Source organism: Plectropomus leopardus, chromosome 3 (assembly GCF_026936395.1).
Source record: "Plectropomus leopardus strain MGB_pleo_1.0 chromosome 3, ASM2693639v1, whole genome shotgun sequence".
Lineage (NCBI taxonomy): Eukaryota > Metazoa > Chordata > Actinopteri > Perciformes > Serranidae > Plectropomus > Plectropomus leopardus.
This window is the reverse complement of record NC_142178.1, coordinates 352,324-379,589: the sequence shown is the minus strand read 5'-3', so window position 1 is coordinate 379,589 and position 27,266 is coordinate 352,324. Positions and strand designations below refer to the sequence as shown.

General features: G+C 41.4%; 1 protein-coding gene across 1 annotated transcript; it reads right to left on the bottom strand.

Annotated features, from left to right (window-relative positions):
- Nucleotides 1-3,391: 3,391 nt before the first annotated feature.
- LOC121942303 (uncharacterized) lies at nt 3,392-10,318 on the bottom strand. Its single transcript, XM_042485476.2, has 7 exons — nt 10,189-10,318; nt 8,842-8,974; nt 7,295-7,393; nt 6,397-7,191; nt 6,027-6,169; nt 4,853-4,962; nt 3,392-4,743 (listed from the first exon to the last, which is right to left on the bottom strand). Exons 2-7 carry the CDS (start codon nt 8,945-8,947, stop codon nt 4,605-4,607), a joined length of 1,392 nt encoding a protein of 463 aa, XP_042341410.1. The 5' UTR covers nt 8,948-8,974; nt 10,189-10,318; the 3' UTR covers nt 3,392-4,604.
- Nucleotides 10,319-27,266: the final 16,948 nt, after the last annotated feature.

Here is a 27,266-nt window from a genome sequence, read left to right as displayed (position 1 = left end):
CTCATACATTTTCTGAAGTTCCAGGACTGGGAATTTGTTTTCCGTTGCTCCAAAGTGCGTGACATCAAACACAATGGAAACAAACTCTCCTTCGCCCAAGACTTCTCTGCTGAGACAATGAGGCAGAGACGTGAATTCAACACAGTCAAGAAGCTGTTTATTGATGCTGGCTCCTTCCAAGGTTTTCAACAAAATCCATGCAGAATAAGAGTACTTCATAACAGCAAGATTCACCTCTTTGCATTGCTGGAGGATGCAGAGAAATTTCATCGTGGACTCTGAAAAGATGGCATGGCTTTGTTTACAAACAGAGAATCAGCTGATGCCTGTTGACGATGCACTGTACTGAATAATGTTGGAGAGGTTTGTACTCTCGTATCCATGAACAAGTGACCTTATTCTATACAGTAGACATAAGGACATACATTACATAAGGAGCCTGGGATTTTTTTTTTTCTTTCTCTCTTCGATTATGGTTATCCGACCTGACTCTAATTATTACCAGTTGTCGTGTTGACTATCTACATTTATAGGTATGGTACACAGGGATATTATAATTTAATTTAACCCAGTTATTTCCTAGGTTTCACTTTAAACTCTATGGATGTTAACATTGACGGATAACATGGGTTTGTTAACATCTCGGGTTAATCAGCTGATGTCTTTTGATAGGTCATTACTGTAAATATTGGAGAAAAGGACTTAAGAAGTTTGGACTGCATTTTCTGTCCAATGTTACCTTAAATATTGTATAAAGGGCCCAGAAGTTTTATGTTTACTGTTACTTGCTTGAGGCTTATTGTTCAACAAGTACATGACAACTTATTATAATATTTTGGGCACAGTGCTTGAAAGGAAAGCTCGTTTTGAATTAATTCCCTGTCTTTTAGATCAATTACTTTATTTATTTATTAATTTTTTTTAAGGAAAAGGGAAAAGCTTTAGTTAATCTCTTTTAACTAAAGAACTAAGAAAGAACCATTTTTGGTTTCTGTTACCATCATTATTATATACTCTGCTCTTTTTGTTTGACATATTTAGTTGCAATAGCCATTCAATTAGGGGTATTGTTTTGTGGGTTTTCTGACTGCATGGTTTGTGGACATCATTCATGGTCTGCGTGGGATAGGTTTACCAGTGAAGCTACTCCTCAGTTATGTGGATCAGCATTAAGTCCTACAAATGTTACAGGTTTTGGAGGGAAATGAAGGAGAGGGGGAAGGGATTAGAAGGGTGCAGGGGTTCGCATTGCTGTGGGAGGATGTTGTTCAAGCCTCCCCAGGTATGTGTATATGTTTGTTTGGTTGGTTGGTTGGTTGTTTTTTTTTTTTGTTTTTTTTTTTGCAGCAGCAGCCTCATTTTTTTCTTTCTCTCTTTTCTTTTGTATAGATTCGTATGTATCATAACTGTAACTCTTCTAACATTAAAATAACAAGCTGGAATGTCAGGGGGCTTCAGAAAATAGCAAAATTAAAACAAGTTATGAGTCGGATTAGAAATCTCAAATCTAAAATCATATTTTTGCAAGAAACTCACCTGACAATTGTAGACTTAAAGCATGTACAGAGCAGATGGCCTGGCCAAGTAATATATGCATGTTATAATAATTATGCAAGGGGAGTGCTTATCCTTATTCACCGGACAATACCTTTGCAGATTGTTAAAACTATCCAAGACCCAGGTGGAAGATACGTTATCGTCCAATGCAATATCCTATCAGTGACATGGAACCTCGTGAGTATTTATTGTCCCAGTGAGGATACCCCCAGTTTCTTTAGGAATATCTTTCTCCCTTTGTGTGTTTCCCACCAGTGAGATTGTCGGCCCCGCCCTGAATGTCTCCACCTATTCCCCCTTCCCTTGTGTATATATAGTCGTGGTCTCCCTTTGTCCTGTGCCAGTTCGTCTTGTCTTTAGAGTAAGTGAACCAGCGCCATCTCTTGTCAAGTCAAGTTTTGTTTATTGTATGCTTCTGCTTCAAAGTCAGGTCAAGTACTGAGTTTGTCACTTTGATAGATCTTTGTTTTTTAGTGAAAGTAATTATTTCCTCATCCAAGTATTTTCTGTTTTGAAAAGTTTTGACTTCCTCTGTCAAGTGAATTTTAGTTTTTGCCTTTCCTCTGTATGAGAGTATTTTTGTTGCTTTTTTAAAAAATAAATCATTTTGTTTGATACTTTTTGTCTTGTGAGTCGTGCATTTAGGTTCTTCTCCTAGTTAGGTCTTGTCAGAAGCAATCCAAAATAGGAATAGTGGAAAGGCAACTGGGCCTGATGGGCTGCCTATAGAATTTTATAAAACATTTAAAACTACATTGGCAGAGCCACTTCTAAATATGTTTAAAGAATGCTTCCAGGAAGGAACTCTTTCACCCACTATGAGACTAGCTATGATAACCTTGATCCAAAAACCAGGCAAACCATCCACAGAGTGCTTGTCATTTAGGCCAATCAGTCTGATGTGTAATGATACTAAAATACTTTGTAAAATGCTAGCAAGAAGATTGGATCCACACCTTCCTAAACTTACACATAACGATCAAAATGGGTTTGTACGAAATTGTCAAGGTTTCCATATCATCAGAAGAGTACTTAATATATCTAATATATCTTAGATATCTCATGAAAAGGAATCATCCAAGGACAGATTAGAAGCATGGAAAGTCGATATTGTTTGTTTTTATTTACTTCTGTTGTTACTGTTTTATTTGTATTATTATTATTTTCTATTTTTATTATTATTTATTTATTTATTTATTATTTATTATTATCTTGTTTATTTTTCTCTTCTTTAGATTTTTTGATAGTTTTGTTGTATGGTAGATTTATACATTATTGCTACTGCTGCGGTCATTGTTTCTTTGTATTTTTTTATATGTAAAAACTTCCGCCCACCAGTCAAGTTGCTCTTACAGTTTACATCCATGTCTGTGAAAACATGGTTGCTTTTACCAGTTATCTTTTGACAGAAAAGGACTTGTGAGCAGCATTCCAGGCAGTGTTAGAAGGTCAGGTGCATCAGTCCAAAACAGCACAATAATCACACCACATATTCCTAAAAAACTCAAGGTGCACTGACAAAACAGTGAATACACTGGCCACAAATAGACACTAACCAGTAATTACTTAAATGTGAGTAGAAAATAAATTACAAATACTTTTTAATGACATCTTTTTACCTGGATCATGAAAGTCACTACTTATTAATGCAGTAAGGTTTTTCTACAATATGATATACCAAAGATAATATTGTTCCTATAGAGCTAACACAGGGCATTACTGATACCCTTTGTTTAGAAAGAGGGCAATAATGCTTCTGATAGCTTTAGGTTTAGTGTCCAAATAACTAGAACATATTGCTAAACTCTATCCGTGTGACTCATGGCACAAGTGGTAAAATGTGAATTATTTTATTACAATCACTCATTTAAGGTGTGTATATAAATCAAAACATAAAATGTATTCGGAAGAATATTGCAGTGTAAGCAGCCTTTGATCCATGTGTCAATCCAAATGGTTCACGCACAGACTGGATGGCTGGTAATACATATATGATTATGTGGGAACCTTCATCTTGTCTGGACCATACTGTTCTAGGCAAACAACAAGCCAACTAACTGACGGAACAACTGAACTCAAAATAACCAACATTAATTAACAAAAACAATATCTCACTGTTAGAAAATGCCAAATATATCCCTTCCTTTCCCACAAGGAAACCCCAAGTGGTGGTGCTGGTGGTTACCTCCCACTTCACTGCCCACTCTACACTCTACTGCCCACACTCTCTTTGTCTGCAGAGGCCTGCTGTCACTTAGATGTAGAGGTGATGTTTGCTGTGTGTCTTTTGTTTCCACCTAAGTAAGAATTCTGTTTTGATTGAGTCTCTGAAACTGTCAAATCAACTAGTTATTTGATTCAGTCACTTGTTAAATAATATTTGTTATATTTGTTTGATCATCATTGAAATATTTATGGTACTTAAATTTGGAAATAACTTAACATAACTTAAAGTCAATTCATTATTTACTTTGCAAATATTGCCATTTGTTTTTTGTGCTTGAGAACCATGGCATCATCCTAATAGTCACCATCGTCATTATTGTAAGAAAAAGATTAATCGAAACCCTTGTTTCAAGGTGGTGCCTTAACACTCACCCACTTTCACCAAGTTTGCTACTTTTTTTAGCTGCTGGCAGACCAGGGCCTGGTAACAAACGATGCAATTCAAGCAAACACACACTCCATCAATGAGTTAAACCACTAACATACTTGCTTCTACAGCGTGTACATATACCTATGGGAGTTTTAGCACCCTTTAAACCAAGCTGGTTCCACATTACCGAGAAAGTGCTCCAGCATGAGGCAGACCATCTGCTAAATTTAACTTCATAATACCAAACAGTACATTTAAAGCTTTAGCCATTAGCAATGCTGTGATTCATTGTGTGAACATTGGTCACATTGATTTTTCAGCAAATTGTGTCTTGACTGCTCACAACAGTCCCTGATTTGCATGTTTTATACTTCACTGACATTACATGATTATCGTAAGTACAACTGGCGGTATTGCTAACTAAACCTCTCCACCGCTCTGTACAGGAAAACTACATCTCACAGATAAAATTTTGTTCAATATCACAGTTCTCATCATTCCAGCCACCCATTCCTGTCGCACGGTGCCAGAATTCCACGCAGTCCTGGTTCCTTCCACCTAAGCTGTTGGGCTGGTCTTTATCCCAGAACCTGTGGGACAGGAAGAGACATCCCACACAAGAATAAATACTGTTCTGTCTTTGGATGATTGGAATCAATTTTCACACGGGTTCTGAGATATATGAATCTGGTTTCTTACGATGTGGTCAGTGTTGTTCCATCTACCCATTTCCACTGCCCCTCTATTCCTTCATCAGTTAATCCAATCCAGACTTCTTTGTCACTTGAATACAAGCCATTGATGAATTGCTTTGAGGAAAGAGAAGTAAGATCATGTTAGGAATGAAGTTTAAAACACGCTGGTGAACATAGAGGAGAAATTTCCTTTAGGAGTTGGTTAGACCAAAAGCAGAGCTAAAACAGGCAATACTGGACCTAAATAGGTTGCTAAAGTCTCTAAGATTTTTGTGTATTTGTTTTGTCTCTAAACTTTACAAGGTAATGTCAATTTTTTGTTTATAACTGATTCCAAAAATTCCAAAAACCAATAAGGCAAAAGAAAAAAACAAATAAAATTAATCTATTCATGGAGCTGTCTTTGCAAGTTACAGTAATGCGCTTTTTGAGTTAATTTTTCTATCAAATCAAATTAAAGGCTGAATAAAACTCCTCTTTAAAAAATACGGATGGTCTGCCAAAACTAGTTGAAAAGAATTAGCTGGTTGTTAAGTCAAAACGACGAGGGAAAATATGCTCTAAGGCTGACAAGAGCTGCAGTCGGGTGATAAATTGTAGTGGCTTCATCACTGTAAATGCACCCCTCACATGACTCAAGGTCATTATTCCATAATCAATGTGAAAATATCAATTTGTGCCGCTTAAACAATTTGAGAGCTGGACTGACATCAATTTTCTTGTGCTAGATTCAGACACCTATCACAAGCAGTTTAACCCTGTGAAACCTGAGCAAATTGGTTTTTATTTATTTCAAAAACATGGGGAAAATTGCCAAAAAAATGAATGAAGGTAACAAGTCAGTCAGTCAGTCAGTCATTTTCTGTAACCGCTTGTCCTCGTAAGGGTCGCAGGGGGGCTGGAGCCAATCCTAGCTGTCATCGGGCAGAAGGCGGGGTACAAAGGTAACAAGAAAAGGACCTGTTTTTTTCCTTTCAATTTTGAGTACTTTTTGGGGTCATTTCCTGCTTTTGTTTTGTCTTTCTTTTTTTCTTTTTATATTATTCTTTATTTACAATCTTTTCCATGTCAAACCAATTTGCTAAGGTTTCATAGGGTTAAATGAAGAAAAATACCCTGAAGGAGCTAATTCATTGGGCTTTTTTGACATTTTCTGTGATGTACACAGCTAAACCAACCATTTCCTCTTTGCTTTTTATGATTGCCAGGTCTGCACCACTGCCTTGACAGTAGGTTCTGCTCGCATTCCAGCTCTTCTTGCCAACAGATGTGAAGTAGCAGCTGCGCTGAAATGTTGTCCAGCCAGTGGGGCACTTTTTCGCTGAGATGCAAAAGATTTATTGATCAGTGAGTGTTTACAAGCATTCGAGTACATTTTAAAGTAGTGAAAGAGATCGGGATTTGGGGTATCTTTTATATAAAATGGCAAGGCCATCAGACCTTCAGCTTTTTCCAACATCATTTTGACATGAAGGCCACATGCATTTTACTTGTGAAAAGACATTTTGCAATATAAAACATGATAAATATGCACTTTTTTCAGCTTACCTGGAACCATTGTCTTCATTCTCTCAATCTCTGCCTGCAGCTCATCTCTCTCAGCAGTCAGGTTATCATTTTTCACCTTCAACAAGTCTCTCTCCACAGTTGTGTTTTTGCAACTATTTTCAACCTCTTCTTTTTCCTGAACCAAGGACGAGTATGTAGCCCGCAACTTCTCTGTCTCTGTCAAAAGTAGGTCGTAAGTGGCCTTCAGAGTCTCTTGTGATATTGTCAGGTTTTGATGACTGCTTTTGAGTTTGTCTTTCTCACTGGTAGAGAAGTTGTATCTGTCCTGCAAATGCTCAACACGCTTAATCAAGTCATTGTAACTCAACTGCAGTTGGTCTTTTGATCTGGTTACATTATTGAATTTGTTCAATAAATTGTCCCTGTCTTTGGTCAGTGACTCATAACTGGCCTGTACCTCAGTTTTGCGTTTAACCACTAAATCGTGTTTTTTTTGTAACAAGGTTTTGGCTGTCGATACAGCATGGAAACTAGTCTGCAATTGGTCTTTACTGGATTTTAACTGTTGTATCTCTTTGGTGAATGCAGCATTACTGGCTTGTAGCTTGCTATTGACAAGTTGAAGTTCTTGTTGTTGTTGGATCAGTAAATTGTTATTGGTTTCTATTATTTTTTTCCTTTGAGATAAGTAATCATTTCTTTGCTGTAATTGACTGCGGGTGGTCTCAAGCTCTTTTTTCTGATTTCGCTCTGTCCTCAGGTTCTCCTGTAGTTTATTTCTCTTGTTAGTCATGGCGTTTAGGTTGTTCTGATGGTCTTGCTCAACTTTTTGGTCTGTGGGTGATTAGAGATATTAGTAAATCAGAATGACATGAGTGACATCAGGCAACTTTCACAAATATGCATATCTGAAAGAGAATCAAAGAGGTTAACTCACAGTGGACACTCTGACCTATGACCCCAGCTAACAGGAGCACACACAGCAGCCCAAGACCAAATGTGGCAACCTTGAAAGGGCTGTTCCTCAATGCATAAACTGAAAGACAACAAGAGGAGAAAAAGAATTTTAAAATGTATGAAGTTTTCTATGAAACTTGTGGGTCATCAGCTTCATTTGTATTACAGTATTGAGTAATTTTGCAAATATATTACAAAACATTCATTTCAAGCCAAAGTGCTGACCTAATTGTTAAATATTGTAGAAATAAACACAATTCATTATCATTCTTAAAGCAGCATTTCCCTTAAACCGACATAAATCACATGTATAATGCTTATAATTTATAAAACCTGTGGACCTTTCTCCTTTTTTAAATGGTGGCTATATGTTTTTTAAACATGGGTTGGGTGGGACACAGTCTGGTTATGGGTTTAAAATGTCCTGAGAGCCAAATGTGAAAAATCATTGTATCAATTCAAAAATCAATTTATTTATATTTATCTCCATTTATCAGTCCTGCTGAGTGATTTGCAATATTGCCCACACACACTTACCTCAATAAAGGCACTATGGCAAAATCACTTATGGTTGACAGTTTTTTGTATTATTGCTTCTTTTGTCTGTGTGCTGCTTGTCCTTTTTCACTATGTCCTGCCAAAATGTCCTGTTTTAACAGTAATGAGATTGGATTTAAGTCCTAAGAAAGGATTTTAGTCAGGTTTTTAATTGTAATATTTATTGCAGAATTTCTATAGTTAAATGCAATTGATTTGGTTTTTAATTACATGTTTTCAATTTCATTATTTTGCATTTCATAACAGTTTTGAAGTCCATATTAACAGGGTATATCAATTCTTACCAGATTGTCTTGATTAGGAATCAAATGACTTCAAAAAACATGGAACTTGCAGAAAGTGGGCATGTCTGTAAAGGGGAGACTCATGAGTACCCACAGAACCCATTTTCATTCAGATATCGTGAGGCCAGAGGTCAAGGGAACCTATGCCATTTTTCCATTGCCAGAATCTAGCCTAACTTTGGAGAGTTAACATAACATGGTTGTTATCATTGGATTCCTCAAGACTCCTAGTTTCATATGATACCAGTATCATCGCTGTAGCTCAAAAATATAGTCCTTAATTGCGTCGTTATTAAGATGTTAATGCTGACATTTCCATCAGTGCAGTTGCTTCAGCAGAATGTTTTTGTTTGAAAGTACCTGCCAGCTGTGACTGGCTGTTGGCTGTTTGCTAATACCTTCACCATATAAACCTTATGGTTAAATATTAAAACGTAAATTATGTATTTAGTGCTTATTCTGCTGTAGTGGCCAAAGTGGCCAAAAAGTGATTACATTTTTTCAGTCTTAATTACAATTTGTCCTTGTCCTAACCCTCTGTCTATTCTGTATATGGACATTGAGAACACAAAGACTAGAATCAAAATAACTGTGGAGCTGAGTGTAACCTTTTATTGCCTCATGGTTTATATTGTTTCTGCTGTCACATTACCTGACCTGATTTGGAATGTTTTCATTTTATTACCTGAATACCGGAACTTGCTGCCATCTTCTAAAAGTTGCTTATAGCCAACTTTACTGTTGTCGTACTCCATGTTGGTCACTGTAGAGGCATGGTTCTCCACAGCCATCTTTGCATCTGCTTCATGAGCTGGAGTCTTACCAATAAAAAAAAAAAAAAAACAGTAGTGGCATCTGAATATGACGGAGGATTAGGGCCACATTAAGGGAAAAAAAATGTAATTACTTACGAGATTAAAGTCATTAGTTACGAGAAAAAACTCATTATTAACGAGAAAAAAGTCATTATTAACGAGAAAAAAGTCATTATTAACGAGATTAAACTCATTATTAACGAGAATAAAGTATTTATTTATGAGAATAAAGTCATAATATTCAAACCTGCTGCTTTTGGAGACCATTGTCAAAATGAGGGCTACGGAGGATTTGTTTCTCGAGACACAACGAAACCCCTCTGAATAGCCTGTAGATGAATCCAACGATAACCCTGCAGTTGACCAGTTCCAGCCATTTCCCCCTCCAGAAAAGCAGCAACATCCTCCAAGTCCGACTGGTTCTTTCGCCGGAAAAGATGCAATTTCTTGCATATTCTTTTTAAAGTATCTCCTTGTTTGCGAAACCTATCCTAAAATACAACTCAACCAAATCCTCCGTAGCCCTCATGTTAACAAGTGTCTCCAAAAGCAGCAGGTTTGAATATTATGACTTTATTCTCATAAATAATGACTTTTTTCTCGTTAATAATGAGTTTGATCTCGTTAATAATGACTTTTTTCTCGTTAATAATGACTTTTTTTCTCGTTAATAATGAGTTTAATCTCGTAAATAATGACTTTTTTCTCATTAATAATGACTTTTTTTCTCGTTAATAATGAGTTTTTTCTCGTTAATAATGACTTTTTTCTCGTTAATAATGAGTTTAATCTCATTAATAATGAGTTTTTTCTCGTTGATAATGAGTTTAATCTCGTAAATAATGACTTTTTTCTCATTAATAATGACTTTTTTCTCGTTAATAATGAGTTTTTTCTCGTTAATAATGAGTTTTTTCTCGTAACTAATGACTTTAATCTCGTAAATAATTAATTATTTTTTTCCTTAATGTGGCCCTAATCCTCCGTCGTATCTGAAAGAGCTGCTTCCTCTACCAATAAAAAAAAACACGTACAAAATCTGTCCCCTGTCAGTTTTTTCCTTGTCATTAGGTTCTAATCTCAACATAAAGAAGACACAGCAGACTGTGTCACCTTAATCAGGGTTTGAAATGTTTCTGTAGGGCAACACTGGAAAATAATACCAAATTTAGATCTGAAATAACATAAATGTAAGATATAAAAAAAGTAAACCTTACCTCTGCTTGTAAAAATGATGACACAGTTATGCTAATGCTTCAGTATGTACTACACACTTTAAATCCATGTATGGTTTCCTTTATAAATGTGGCTAGAGAGGCAGAAATTCGGGGTTGGTCAGCGGGTGGAGCGAAAGTCTCCTTCCTTCCTGAATGCTGAGTTGTCAGAGTAGTCAGATTAAGGCTGACGCTAACAGGTTGGGATGATTTTAAGCTCAGAACACTCTTGACCCTTCGAGCTGGGTACCAACACCAGTTGTATATCTCAAACATACTTTAAACCAGACATGATGAACTTGTAGGAGAAATCAGTTTGTGTTTCTTCATGACAAACAACCATGGTAATGAGGCATGACAAGCACTGCTTTAAATCATGGGAAATACAGCACTTACAGTTGGAGTGATGTGCAAAGAGCAACAGCAACTACTTGCCAATTTCACAACATGAACCAAATGGATATGGGGAAAAACAGATTTCACAAAACACAAAGATGCTGAATGTGCAGTTTTCATGTCAGCTCACTGTGGAAGTGTTGAGTCAGGCAGATTACTTAAGTTTGGCTCAGTTTTAGTGTTTTTTATTCAATCATTCAGTCACATAATACAATAAGTTCAAACAATACAAACTGTATGAATAAAATAAACAATTTGAGGTAGTGACTTAAAAGGATCAGGCAGAGGCAAAAACTTATTTATGCATTTGCCACTTTTTTTACCCTTTCTAGATTAAAAACAAACCATTCAGACTTGTAACCCTCAAAAACAATGTTGTAAACCATTCTTTTTAAAACCAACAATAAGTTTCACACATTTATTGTTGCACATTTTAACCCCAGCAACCTCTTATTTCATACCTCTCTAACTTTTTCAATAATTGACTGTGATCTATAGTATTAAAGGTCTTCTGAAGTTCAATATAAATACCAATAGAACACTTATCATTATGCCTGTTTTATTTCCTCTACCATCACCATAACTGCATAGATAGTATTTTTCTTTTCATATTTCACCATTGCATATTGGTGTTCACTCAGTAATTTGTATTTACCTATGAAAAGATCAAATTGTCACAAATAATTTCTCAAGTGTTTTTGAAAACTGAGGAAGAAGAGATACCAGCCTATAGTTATCCATGCAGTGTTTGTCACCATTTTAAATATTAAAATTGCCCTTGCTGATTTCATATCATTGAGAAAAATGCTTTTTTGAAATGACTGATAACAAATATCTTGTTAGGTTTTGGTTTTGCTTGGACCCCAAAGCGGAGACTGATGCAGGATAGGTATGTATAAAAAGAGTTTATTGTGCAAAAGGAAAAAAAAAGCAGGAAGTGGAGGCAAGAAGCTGGCTGACTTGTACAATAATCTCTGGTGAAGGCTAAGCGTTTGGAAAAACCCAGGCACTGAAAACATTAAAGTTGGCCAAACAGCGAGGCACACAGGAGTACAGGGGGCTGACAAAAGAATCAATTACTTATTTAATAATTACCCTGTCAACAGAGGGGATATCAGTTGATCTTTTGTTTTTGAATTTTCTTACAATTTCATATATATCATTTTTGTTTACCCCACAAAGGAACATAGTGCTAATAATACCTCCACTCAAATTATTATTTTTATAAAACAAAAAACAAAATAAAAAATAAGCTTTTTACTGAATAAGATAATCCTTTATTGATCCCCATAGGGGAAGTTCATTTTCAGATATGCTGGTATTATATGGGTTTTAATGTAATTATTTGGACATATATACTTGTGGTTGATACTGTGCGTTGTCATGGATACATCATACACAAACCAACTTGACAACAGTTTTCAAGGCTTTGGTAGAGATTCATTCCCAAAAGAAAAGGTTGTGGGAGTGCCGGAATGACGAGATGAAGAGACTTAGTTGGCCGTTTTTCTAACTCCACATTCATTTCTACAGGCTCACCTCGGCTGTGGCTCAGAGGTAGAGTGGGCCATCCGCTAATCGGAAGGTCAGTGGTTCGATCTCTGGCTCCTCCGGGCAACATGTCGAAGTATCCTTGGGCAAGATACTTAACCCTGAATTGCTCATGATGCCACGTCATCGGAGTGTGTGTGTGTGTGAGAGAGTGTGTCTGAATGATTACTGAGTAGATGGCAGGTGGCACATTGTATGGTAGCCTTGGTCACCAGTGTGTGAATTTGTGTGTGAATAGGTGAATGTGACGATGTAGTGTGAAAGTGCTTTGAGTGGTGAATAAGACTAGAAAAGCACTATACAAGTACAGTCCATTTACCATTTTTCCTCAAGGGTTGTCCTTTCGTCCCTCCTTTTTATTATGTACACTAATGGCTGCAGGAGAGCAGAGGGGGGGAGTTATTTAGCCAAATTTTCTGATGGTACTGCATTGCTATCACTTCTCCAAAGTCCAGTATCTGACCATAGACATGTTCTGACTGATTTTATTACATGGTGTGATGATATTTCCAAGACTTGAATGTATGGAAAATCAAAGAACTGACCATTGATATTGGACGAAACAGAGATGCTGCTACAGAGAGCATCATTCACAATGACAAGGTGGAAATTCTCTCTTCTTATAAAATTTGGGCACTTTCTTTGATAAACATCTGAAATTTGATGTAAATACTGAGGATGTTGTGAAGAAGGGGCAGCAAAGAATGAATCTTATCCGCAAACTAAGCTCAGGTCAGGCCTGTGTCGTTTATATCAAGTTTTAATTTATCGTCTTTTAACTTTTTCTTTTATTTGCTGATTTCAGAGCCTGACAGTTAAAGACAGGAACAGTCTGAATAGTATTGTTAAAATCTGCTCTAAAATCATTGGAGTGAAACAGAGGGACCTTACTGCCTACTGTAATCTACAAATCTTATGGAAGGCACAAAGTATCCTGGCCTCCCTGGAGCATGTCCTTGCAAGTGGATTTTCTCTGTTGCCATCATTATGCATTACCTACCTGCAAAACAAACTGCCATTCCAAATCTTTTATCCCCTTGGCAGACAGACTTCTAAATTGCCTGTGAGTGCTATACACCTATACAATGTGGTTTATATTTTTACTGTGTACACTGTTTTCTTATTCAGCTTTTTTGGCTCCTGGTGCACTTAACTAATTGTATACTGTGAAAGCTTCTATGCGTGTTTCTTGTGTGGGTTTGTTTTGTAGTTTGTTGACATGCTGCTCTAAACTATTTGCCCCTAGTGGGATTACTAAAGTTGCTGTAATTGAATTGAACTGAATTGAATTTAGTCCATTTACTCTCACTTTAAAACAGCAACAACACATGCTCAGGATGAGCTCACAGTATATCAGCAGTCAGGCTAAACCGCCTCAAAAACCAAGCCCTGAAACTCCATCTCCCAGAATCCCCTTCCCTGAATTCTGCTTCTTAAAGGAGCAGCAGTCTCTTGTGAATGCCTCTATAACATCTCTATAATGTGGGTCACCACAAGCCCAAATTTCTGGTCAGAATAAGAAACACACCTTAGACAATTTCTTTCAACAAAAAATCATGAAACTGTTGTCGGTGCCTCCATTACTACTCGATCAGACCACTCTCATCAGCTCATTCAAAATGCTGCTGCTGGAATTGATTGATTGATTGATTGATTGATTGATTGATTGATTGATTGATTTATTTATTGATGACTAGGAAACACGACTACATGTCACCCATCCTGGCTTCTCTATGACAGAGAAGCACTTATCAACATCGGAAAAAGTTGTGTTGGTTTTTGGACTGAAGGCGGTAGTATGTAGTGATGGGCGGGTCGATACCATGGTATCGGTATATCGATACCCGCACATCACCCGTTTTGATATCGACTACCCCATTAAAGTATCGATTACTAATTAATAAATGTGAAATAAAAGTGCATGTGTCAATTCCAAATATTTTTTGGGTAACCGACTCCAGTGTTTTGTGCCAAAACAACCCCCAGCCCGCAATATATTGAACTGGTCCACATCCTGCTAGTGACAACACAGCAAGGAGTATGTGCATTTCTGACGGAGCAGAGAAAATGGAGAAATGGCAGACAAAAAGAGAAGCGTGTGGACATACTTTTCGCCAGCTAATAAAACTTCAGCAAGGTGTGATTTGTGTGACAAGAGAGTTCAAAACAGCAGCAACACAAGCAATATCTTCAAACACCTGAAGTGCGTGCATCCCGAAGCTCATGCCAAATTAGAGAAAAGGCAAGAAGCAGAGAAGTCTGCAGCACCTGCACACAGCAGGCAAAGAACTTTGCAAATCTGTGTCTGTCCTTAAATACAGAGACATCATGTTGCGTTGAAGAGGCTGTTTGGATTTAAATAGAGTATCTTGTTTTTCATCCCATGGAAAGAAATGATTGAAGGTGAGATTTCTGTCTCAGAGTAAAATAATTCATATAAATCACAATATTAAGACTAGTTTTAATGTGTTACATGTTTTCTTAGATCAAGACAACATGATTTTCATATTTCACTATTTCATTATAATGGGGTTTTTAGCTGCAGTACTGTTCATAAGTAATGTTCCACCTTTTGTGAATATTATAATGTCAACACATGCATTGCTCTGTATCAAAAATACAACTGGAATATACAATACACTGGATACAAGCTGTCCAATTTCTTATTTGTCCTTGTCATTAATCCTTTTCAGATGACTCACATAGAGCCCAGGAGATCACCAGGAGCCTTGCCAGATGACTGCAAAAGACTTGCAACCCATTTCAATTGTTGAGGATCCAGGTTCCCGTCATTTTGTGAAGGTGGTGGATCCCCAGTACCAGATCCCAAGTAGGAAATCCCTGATGACAGGTGTACTTCCAAAACAATATGCGCAAGTATATGACCCATTGAAAGACTCAATACAGTCAGCAAGCAGTTTGGTTTTAACATGTGATATGTGGACAGCAAGAATAACTGAATCTTATTTGACTGTGACAGGACACTGTACAGCACACAGCAGACAACATTTCTGAGCTCCTCATGAAAATCACTGATGACTGGGAGGTACAAAGTCAGTTGCTCAACTGCACTTTGTCTACTTGGAAGAAACAGCTTGTACCTGAATGGGGAAGAGTGGTCCTACATTACCCAGGCCAGTGAAGCACTAAAGGCTTTTGAAGAGGCCACTAAGGAGGTTTCAGCAGAGCAATATATGACTATTTCCAAAGTCATAGTACTGGTCTGTCTTCTTCAACATTCTGCAGGGCAGAAGGATAACACTCTGGCTTCACAACTTGCAGCACAATGCAAGTGGCACTTTCAAAACACTGAACACAATCGCACTCTTGCAGCAAGCACCTTTTTGGACATGAGGTTCAAAAACATTGTCTTCTTTGACATCGGAAATGTGGAAACAATCAAATCACGGATCATCAGTGATATGCAAGCCATGGGCTGCAGTGAGAGACAGATGTCCAGCAGTGAAGTCTCAACATCTGCATCTGTTACTGCATCAACATCAGTGTGAGTGTTCAGCTTTCCAGGGAGGATTGTGGCAGGAGTTTGACACTCGTGTTTTGGCTTCTCAGAGCAATCGCACAGCAAACACTGATGCATACATTGAAATGTGCAGATACATGGAAGAAAAAGTGATCCCAAGGAGTGAGGAACCTTTGCTTTGGTGGATAAAAATGAGACATTTCCGCTATTGAGCAAAGTGGCAAAGAGATACCTTGGAACTGTTGCAACATCTGTTCCAGCAAAGAGGCTGTTTTCCAAGGCAGGAGAGACAATTAGCCAGAAGCGTAATCGCCTTAAAGCTTAAGTTGTGAAGACAGTTCTCCGGAACTATAGCACCTCTGTAAAGTTTGCTAATTCTTTTTTTGAGAAATGTTCTTTCTGTACAAAAGTGTACACTTACATATCTGTCAGGACCAAATTATACTGGTCACCAAAAGGTATGGTTAGTCTGACAAAGTAAAAGTTCAAATGTGCACTTTTTTGTTTTTTACAATTTTATTTAATTCATATATATGTTATTTATTATTTATTGTATTGTATTGATGGTAAATGTATTGATTTACATTTCTGTCAGGATCATTTCATTGTTTCGAAAATAATGCTGCTCAGCAAAAGTTCAAAGAAAGCTCAAATGTGTTTTGTTTTATTTAATTCATATTTATGTTAATTATGTGTGTAACTTTTATATTTTAAACTGTGCACATTAAAGTTGTGCCAAGGCCAGTATTTGATGTGTTTTGCTTTTAAGGGTAGTGGTATTATGATTGAGAAAACATTCACAAATAAGAAATTACCAGTAATCGGTATCGGTAATCAGTACTGATATTTTTTGCAAAAAGTAATAGGTATCGTATCAAATCTTAAACATGTGGTATTGCCAATCACTAATGCCAAGCGGCCAGTCAGACCAGGGGAAAGAAACAAAACCGAAAGCGCTGGACAAAGAGAGGGAGGAGAGCCAGCATCAATGGAAGGCTGACCCAACTTGGACCAAGAGCTGTTTCTCCACCAAGCCTCCCTCTGGCGAATGTCTGGTGGCAGGAGAATAAAGTGGATGAAATACAACTGAGGCTCACTCAGTAACAATAAATCAGGTTGCTCTGTGCACATCTTTACAGAGACATGGTTAACCCTTAACATCCCAGATCAACCTGTTTGCACTGGATGGGTGGATCTTGTTCAGAGCAGACAGGACACAAGACTCCGGTAAGAGGAGAGGAGCAGGGCTTTGTGACTACATAAATAATGTTTGGTGCTCAAAAACAGTTAAAGTGGATGGACGGTGCTCACCAAATGTTGAATTCCTGATGCTCAGATGTCAACCATATTAAATGCCTAGAGAATTCACCAGCATTTTTATTGTTGCTGTGTACATTTCTCCAGATGCAAATTCAAAAAATGCACTACAGGAATTGTATGGTGCCATGAGCAGCAACATCACCGAGCAGCCAAATGGAATTTTCAGAGTAGCTGGTGATTTAATCTAACAGACCTCGAATATGTCTCACCTAAATTCCACCAGCATGTCCAAATCCTCACCAGAGGAGGAAATATCTTGGACCACAAAGTCCTCCCACGCCCTCACTTTGGCCTGTCAGATCAGATTTCTCTGCTTCTTCTGCCGACATATTGCCTGAAAAAAAAAAGTGTGGACAGAAGGAGCCGCTGCAGCTCTACAAACCAGTTTTGAGTGCACAGTGTGGTAAATGTTTAAAGATGCTCCACTCAGGATAACAACATCAGTCTTGAAGAATATGCATCTTCTGAGATGTCATATATCAGCAAATGTGTTGATGATGTGATCACGAAGACGGTGAGATCATTGACCAACCAGAAAGCCTGGATGAATGGGAAGGTGAAGGCTCTTTTCAGAGCAAAATAAACTGCCTTTCAGTCAGGGGACAAGGATGCATACATCACTGCCAGAGCACAACTTAGAGCTGGCATCAAGGAGACTACGAGGAGGTATTAGCAAAGACTGGAGAGAGGCCTCAACGGCAACAGCACTAAAGATACGTGGCAGGCGATTCAAAATGTCACAGACTACAAAAGCATGTCCACGCCCATCATGTGTGAGACCACGCTGCCGGATCAGCTGAACTACAGCAGATGTAAAAAAAACTGCTGAGAGTGAATACAAACAAGGCTGCAAGGCTGACATTTTTAACATCTCACTCTCACAAGAGACTGTTCCCTCCTGTCTAAAGACAGTCATCATTATTCCTGTACCCAAAAAGTCTTCTGTGTTTAGTCTTAATGTCTACCGCCCTGTGGCAGCTTCCTGATAAAGTGCTTCGAGAAACTGGTTCTCCAGCACATCAAAGACAACATCTCTGCCAGCCTGGACCCTCACCAGTATGCTTTCAGAACCAACAGATCCATAGAGGGTGCCATACTGCTCTTCACTCAGTCTTCACTCCCTGGAGAGAACAGCTACATCAGGATGCTGTTTGAGGACTTCAGATCAGCATTCAACACAATCCGTCCCATGAAGCTGAAAACTTAGCACTCTGGGCTTCAGTACAACACTCTGCAACTGGATATTGAACTTCCTTACATGCAGACACCTGGTGCACAGAGAAAAACCTATTGTTAACATCAGTCAATTTAAAACCAAGGAGCTGATTGTTGAAATCAAATTGGTGGAGCAGGTATAGGTTGCTGTTGTAGAATTACCATCACTGACCATCTTGGTCATCACACATCACCAGCCAGGTTAAAAAAGCACAGAAAAGGCTCAACTTCCTCTGGATTCTTTGGAAGGCTAAATTCCAGGGCAAGATCCTGGTAAACTTTTACAGAGTAGCAATAGACAGCATACTCACTGGAACTGGCATGGTTTGTGCACGGCCCAGGACAGGACGGCTCTACAGCGTGTGATTACAACTGCCCAGAACATCACTGGTTCCTATTTACAGAGCATCAGTGACCTTGGTGAAGTGAGGTATCTGGACAGAGCCCAAAGGATACTGAAAGATAGCAGTCACCCCAGCCACAGTCTGTTCATCCTGCTGCCATCTGGAAAAAGATACAGAAGTATCCTAAACTCTTCCTTTGACTCTAAAAGATGTAGCAGGATTTAAGGTGTCACGGCTCTGACTGTGACTCCAGGTTTTCCCTGTGTTCCTTTCCCTGTCTCCTGATGTTTCCACCTCCCCTGTCTGTTTACCTGTGTGTCTATATTTTGTAGGCTTGGCTTTTTCTCATGTGGCTTCTGATTCAGTCTCCACTCCTGTCTTCAATCATCTTATTACCATGCAGTATAAGAACCCAGGGGATTCACTCACTCATTACCAGATTGTTCCGCCCGACTAAATGGTAGTAACCTCTTGGCTGCTCAGTGTCTTGATAATACAGTTTTTTCCTTTTGTTTTTTGAGCCTGCTTATTGATCATTTTCTCCTGTGCCTCAGATCAGCTGCTCCCATGCAGATTCACCACCTCCATGTGAATCACTACAACCTGACAAGCCCTCCATTCATTCGCCAGCTTTTCACAGCCCCATTTAGTCCCAGCTCTTCGTCTTCCTTGAAGACCTGCCCCTGCCATCTCCACCTTCCCACAGTCACCCAGCTATCTTTTTCTAATAAATCCACCATCACCATCACCATCACCACCATCAACATCATCCACATCATTCTCCATCTGTGTTTGCATCTGCTTTTGGATTCCAAAGAACACTAAGCCTTAACCCTTATGTCATCTTAGGGGTCAAAAAATTACCCACCATTATGTTTAACTGCATAGAAAACTAAACTAAACTTCTCCTAGTGTATGAGTACGCTGCTCGCTGTCAATGACAGAGCCGCTCCTTCACTTGTCATTTTGACCCCGCAGTTATAAACTCGATTTCATACCATAAAAAACTCAAAACTCTCACACACACACAGGGAGAGAGAAGCAATGCATTCAAACTTGCAATCTGTCCTCATTGTACTTAAGCAATATCACACTTAAGCAATATCACACTCCAGGCCATGATGTTGTCCACGGTCGTAGGCACGAGGCCGCAGGCCAAGTATCACGTAAATTTATTTGTGGGTTTCAAGTGAAATAAGAGTCTGTTGACATTCACTTTGGTGGCCTGTGTGATTCAGATGAGTTAGTTTGATCAGACAGTACGTCGCTCCAGCGTGTGTCCACTCACTGCCTTGATCTCTGTCACCTCCACAGTCTAGCATCAGACACAGTGTGTGTGTCGGTGGCTCTCAGACTGCGGTCAGTATGAGACGAGTATGTTTCTCTCTCACTGCACATCCTTGTAACATCTGTGACAGCTGGTTTAGTCTCAGTGAATGGTGATTTACCAAAACCCGTCTGTCACAGCTGCTCCCCTCCTGGGCTGCAAGTAGAGGGTTTTTGCATCAGGCAGAATTCTGCTCAGGTATCTTTTGAGCAATGGCAATGGTCAGATGGGATTTTCTCCCTCTTCAAACACTGATTAATACAATCTACGGCAACGTTAGATAACTAACTGTTAATATTTGCCTAATAAACAGTTTAGAACTTCTGTAAAGTGGTGCGATACATGCAGAGTTAAAAGTCCCAGTGATGTACTGTATATCAGCACTCATGGAAAGCCTCTCGACCAAGTGGAGACAACGACAGGTGTGCTTAGATAAAAACGTGTGGATTCCACTGATTAAATGTAGGTTTTCTGTACTGTGAAGTGGGAAACATATTTTAAAGATTTCTGATGAATGACAGGTTGTTTCTTCATGCAAAAAAGATTTGGGGTTTAAAATAGAATCAAGTTGCTTTTTTTAGGGGATTAGTTAGGGTGCATCATTTTTTATCCTAGTAGTAGTAGTGGTGTTAGCAGAGGTAGTTGTAGTAGTAGTCGTAGTAGTATATGACACAAACTGCCATGAACATACAACATTACAGAGGGATACCAAGCCCTGGCAGCACATCACCCCAGCCCTCATCCACCTTCACTGGCTTCACCGTTCAAGTTCCACATTCATTACAAAATCCTTCTCCTCACCTACAAATCCCTTCATGGCCTCGGCCCTCAGTATCTCTCAGGTCTCCTCCTCCCATACACCCTATCCCAGAACCTCTGGTCCTCAGACACAAGCCTGCACTCCATTTCCCACACCAGACTCCCTACTCTCTGATACAGAGCCTTCAGTGTCTCAGCCCCCACCCTCTGGAACACGCTACAGTTATCCGAAACACCTGATCTCTGGACATCAAAAAACTCCTCAAACACCGTTTGTTCACCACAGCTTACAACCTCACTTAACTCTGCCTCCCTGCCAGTCACTCATCTTTGTACCTCTATTCAGTTTATTTGTGTTTGTTTGCTCGTTTGTGTTAAGTTTTTATTCAGTTGTGTCAAGTATGGATTTCTTGAAAAGCACTATAAATCTAAGTTATTATTATTATTACTATTATTATTACTGATAGTGCCAGACACAGCTGCCATGAGGAATGTGGGTTTGCAACTGTTGCCTGGATCTCCCATTTTTCCTGACTTTAGGCCCACAAACACTTGGGACCACATTTGTGACCATCATTCATATTCATATTCATTGAATTTACGTCTTAAAAGTTAAGTAATTGCAGTTAAATAAATCATTTCTTCAACAAATTCATTAAATATGCACAGACCATGGACTGGTTGGGGTAATAATATTAGAGTTGCAGGGGACTAAGGTGGTGCAGGTTTGTATCTACACAGGTCTGTATATCTAAGTAATGTACTGCATTTCAAATGGAAAGAGTTATGCTTATGTTTCTAGTTGTAATGTAAAGGGTTACCCAGTGTCTGATCCACTCCAGTCATCCAGTCTGTTTCACAAAGCCTTTTTTTTGCACACTCATTCCTTTATGTTTCTGTGACTAGCTGTAGGTAAAATATCTCCCAAGTAACAAAACAGTAAACCTAAGTTTAGCTAAACTGAATGTTAAAATGCATAGCTGTTAGCATGCAAATAGATAGTACAGCATTAGAAATGTTTCATCTCATGGTTTGGATGTTAATGGTCATTCATGTATTTTTTAAGGACTTGTGTAGCATACTGAGTTGAAGTAACATACAAGACAGAAATCATTGATGACACACAACTGCTGAGTAAGTCATCTGAGGAGAAGCTAAGAGGAAGTGAGTAGTCCTGACAGAGCTTGGATCAACTGCTTAACCCTTCTGCTATCTCATATGAGCAGTTGATATCTCAACTCGGAGAATCATGAACACACAGAGATGATCCATCGTATGCAGAAAGTATTGTTTTTAACCCTGAGATAAATATTTTGTGGATTATTTGAATGTGAAACTGATCGATAACACACAATATAAACTTCTCTTTCAGTCCGATCTGGCAGGCGTGGATTTTAGTCCGTTCAGACCTGCCACCCTGGCTCTGCCTCATCTTTCTTTCTTTTCTATTACTGCTCTCTGGCCTTTATATTTAGTGTTATAACTGCTGATCAGTGTCCCTAGGATCTCCATTGAGTGCTTATCCTTTTCTGGAGCACATGTTCTTGTGTTTTAGGTGAATTCATACAACTGGACTCACAGAGTTGTTTGTTTGATTCACACTGTGTTTTATCAGCCAGTCTGCACAAAAAAGTATGAAACAGCAAGAGATTATAAGGAGCTTAAAATTTTAAAAACTATTCTGTTTTAGGGACTTACAAAAAAGTTAACTGAACTAAGAAAGAAACAAGTTGCAATCAAAGCTGGTTCTGTATTGTTGTTTTAGCAAAGTTTTTTACCCCAAGTGAACAAGAACAACATGATTTCAAATCAAGAGACTCTTACTGACATATGCTCTAAAAAACATCTGCAAAACCTCTGGGGCAAAACAATGTCTCAAAACAGTTATTGCTTAAGGAAGTTTTCAGTGCTTGGACCTCAACAACTAGTACCTGCATCCTTTATATCTGAATCAATTGTGTGTGTGCATATATATATATATAAATATATATCTATATATCCATCCATCCATTTTCTTCCGCTTATCCGGGGTCGGGTTGCGGGGGCAGCAGCCTAAGTAGGGAAACGCAGACTTCCCTCTCCCCGGCCACTTCGTCCAGCTCTTCCCGGGGGACCCCGAGGCGTTCTCAGGCCAGCTGTGAGACGTAGTCTCTCCAGCGTGTCCTGGGTCTTCCCCGGGGCCTCCTACCGGTGGGACGTGCCCTGAACACCTCACCAGGGAGGCGTCCTGCATCCTAATTAGATGCCCGAGCCACCTCATCTGGCTCTTCTCAATGTGGAGGAGCAACGGCTCTACTCCGAGCTCCTCCCGGATGACCGAGCTTCTCACCCTATCTCTAAGGGAGAGCCCAGCCACCCTACGAAGGAAACTCATTTCGGCCGCTTGTACCCGCGATCTTGTTCTTTCGGTCACTACCCAAAGCTCGTGACCATAGGTGAGGGTAGGAAAGAAGATCGACCGGTAAATCGAGAGCTTTGCCTTTCGGCTCAGCTCCCTCTTCACCACAACAGACCGATGCAGAGTCCGCATTACTGCAGACGCTGCACCAATCCGCCTGTCGACCTCCCGCTCCATCCTTCCCTCACTCGTGAACAAGACCCCGAGGTACTTAAACTCCTCCACTTGGGGCAGGACTTCGTCCCCGATCCGGAGGGGGCACGCCACCCTTTTCTGGCTGAGAACCATGGTCTCGGATTTGGAGGTGCTGATTCTCATCCCAGCCGCTTCACACTCGGCTGCGAACCGATCCAGTGAGAGCTGAAGGTCACGGCCCGATGAAGCCAACAGGACCACATCATCTGCAAAGAGCAGAGACCCAATCCTGAGGTCACCAAGCCGGACCCCCTCAACTCCCTGGCTGCGCCTAGAAATTCTGTCCATAAAAGTTATGAACAGAATCGGTGACAAAGGGCAGCCCTGGCGGAGTCCAACCCTCACCGGAAACGAGTTTGACTTACTGCCGGCAATGTGGACCAAGCTCTGGTACCGGTCATACAGGGAACGGACAGCCCGTATCAGGGAGTCCGAAACCCCATATTCCCGGAGAACCCCCCACAGGACTCCCCGAGGGACGCGGTCGAATGCCTTCTCCAAGTCCACAAAGCACATGTAGACTGGTTGGGCAAACTCCCACGCACCCTCAAGGACCCTGCCCAGGGTCCAGAGCTGGTCCACAGTTCCACGACCGGGGCGAAAACCGCATTGCTCCTCCTGAATCCGGGGTTTGACTATCTGGCGGACCCACCTCTTTAGTACCCGCGAATAGACCTTACCAGGGAGGCTGAGGAGTGTGATCCCCCTGTAGTTGGAACACACCCTCCGGTCCCCCTTCTTAAAAAGAGGGACCACCACCCCAGTCTGCCAGTCCAAGGGCACTGCCCCTGATGTCCACGCAATGTTACAGAGTCACGTCAGCCACAACAGCCCCACAACATCCAGGGCCTTGAGGAACTCCGGGCGGACCTCGTCCACCCCCAGGGCCCTGCCACCGAGGAGCTTTTTGACCACCTCGGTAACCTCAGCCCCAGAGATAGAGAAGCCCACCCCCGAGTCCCCAGGCCCTGCTTCTCCAACGGAAGGCGTGTCGGTGGGATTGAGGAGGTCTTCGAAGTATTCCTTCCACCGATCCACAACGTCCCGAGTCGAGGTCAGCAGCGCCCCGTCGCCACCATACACAGTGTTGACGGAGCACCGCTTCCCCCTCCTGAGACACCGGATGGTGGTCCAGAACCTCTTCGAAGCCGTTTTCCATGGCCTCGCCGAACTCCTCCCACGCCCAGGTTTTCGCCTCGGTGACCGCCGCCACCGCACTCCGCTTGGCCTGTCGGTACCTGTCTGCTGCCTCCGGAGTCCCACAGGCCAAGAAGGCCCGATAGGACTCCTTCTTCAGCTTGACGGCACCCCTTACCGCCGGTGTCCACCAGTGGGTTCGGGTGTTGCCGCCCCGACAGGCACCGACCACCTTACGGCCACAGCACCGGTCGGCCGCCTCAGCAATGGAGACACGGAACACGGCCCACTCGGACTCAATGTCCCCAGCTTCCCCCGGGACATGGTCGAAGCTCTCCCGGAGGCGGGAGTTGAAGCTCCTTCTGACGGGAGACTCTGCCAGACATTCCCAGCAGACCCTCACAATGCATTTGGGTCTGCCAGGTCTGACCGGCATTCTCCCCCACCATCGGAGCCAACTCACCACCAGGTGGTGTTCGATTGACAGCTCCGCCCCTCTCTTCACCCGAGTGTCCAAGACATATGGCCGCAAGTCCAACGATACGACTACAAAGTCGATCATTAAACTACGGCCTAGGGTGTCCTGATGCCAAGGGCGCATATGGACTTATGCTTGAACATGGTGTTCGTGATGGACAATCTGTGGCGAGCACAGAAGTCCAATAACAAAACACCACTCGGGTTCAGATCGGGGGGGCCATTCCTCCCGATCACGCCCCTCCAGGTCTCACTGTCGTTGCCAACGTGAGCGTTGAAGTCCCCCAGCAGTACAAGGGAGTCCCCAGAAGGAGCACTCTCCAGCACCCCCTCTAAGGACTCCAAAAAGGGTGGATACTCTGAACTGCTGTTTGGACCATAGGCACAAACAACAGTCAGGATCCGTCTCCCAACCCGAAGGCGGAGGGAGGCTACCCTCTCATTCACCGGGGTAAACTCCAACGTACAGGCACCGATCCGGGGGGCAATAAGTATTGCCACCCCTGCCCGGCGCCTCTCACCACTGGCAACTCCAGAGTGGAAGAGAGTCCATCCCCTCTCGAGAAGACTGGTTCCGGAGCCCAAGCCGTGTGTTGAGTCGAGGCCGACTATATCTAGTCGGAACTTCTCAACCTCGCGCACCAGCTCAGGCTCCTTCCCCACCAGAGAGGTGACATTCCACGTCCCCAGAGTTAGCTTCTGCAGCAGAGGATCAGACCGCCAAGGTCCTCGCCTTCGGCTGCCGCCCAGCTCACATTGCACCCGACCCCTACAGCCCCTCCTACGGGTGGTGAGCCCACGGGAAGGAGGTCCCATGTCACCTCTTCGGGCTGTGCCCAGCCGGGCCCCATGGGTAAAGGCCTGGCCACCAGGCGCTCGCCATCGAGCCCCACCCCCAGGCCTGGCTCCAGGGGGGGGGCCCGGTGACCCGCATCCGGGCGAGGGGAACTCCGGACCATTGGTTGTCGTCATCATAAGGGTCTTGTGAGCTACACTTTGTCTGGTCCCTCCCGTAGGACCTGTTTGCCATGGGTGACCCTACCAGGGGCATGAAGCCCCTGACAACTGAGCTCCTAGGATCACTGGGACACACAAACCCCTCCACCACGATAAGGTGGTAGCTCACCATATATATAAATGAAGGACATTTGAAAACAAGACAAAACACTAAAGGAACCAAATGGACATCAGACTCTTGTTGTACGAGAGTTTGAGCCAGCAGACAAACAGGAGAGACAGCGGATTTTCCATTAAGGGCTGATGGAGGTGGTAGCAGACAGCCTTCAGAGGCTTGAGACATCATCCTGAGAGTATCCTGCTCTACACTGCTATGACAGGTAAGAATACTGCATCAATGACTCTGTGATTGCTTCTGCAGTTTGGAAAATATATAAGATGTTTACTGCTAGCAAGTCCAGTCAAGTCAAGTCAGTTTTATTTATAGACCCCATTATCACAAAACATGGTTTGCCTCAGAGGGCTTTACAGTGTACAACATCCCTCTGCCCTTAGACCCTCACATCACCCAAGGAAAAACTCTCGAAAAAAGAACCCCTGTATCAGGGGAATATAAAAAAGAAGAAACCTCAGGAAGAGCGGTAGAGGATGATGAGAGATCCCTCTTCCAGGATGGACAGACGTGCAATAGATGTCGTAAATAACAAATGAAATACAATCATGGCAAAAACGAAAGAGAAAGAGAAAGGGGAGGAGAGGGGGAGAGAGGCACAGCAATAATAGAAACAGATGCATATCATATTACAATAACGATAGGTGTGAAATTATTAAATGCATGATGTTAAGGTATGATAAGAGCCTCATGCGTATATTGATAGGGAGGTTTCCAAACGCAAGATCACGGCATCGGCGCAACCAGGACCAGATCACAATCAGGGCGAGCAGGGGGTACAGTATCAGTACAGCCACAGCACAAGCACAACCAAAGGCAGGGTCACAGCACCAGCACAGCTATCACCACGATCAGGCACAGCCAAGGTTACAGCCAGGATCCAGGAAAACTAGGAAACAAGGGAGCAGGAATGCTCCGGAGAGGCAACGGGATTAGCATAGTGCAGTTCCACAGACCCAGGCTCCGTGATCGCGAGCCCCAGGTAGTGACAGTACCACATGGCTATCACAGATGCAAGGCCAAGCTTAACTACTGAGGCTAAGCTAAGCTTGCAAACAGCTGTCACAGATATAAGGCTAAGCTTAGCAGTCAGGGTAATGCAGTAAACAGACATGCACAATTTTCAAATGGTGGGATTAAGAGAAGGCAAAAGAGCTCAGAGTGTCATAGGAAGTCCCCTGGAAGGTTAAACCCATGTCAGCCTAACTATGGGCTGGTCCAGGTAACCTGAGCCAGCCCTAATTCTAAGCTTTATCAAAGAGGAAGGTCTTAAGTCTACCCTTAAAAGTTGAAACAGTGTGTGCCTCCCTGACAGAAACTGGAAGATGGTTCCATAGGCGAGGAGCGTGGTA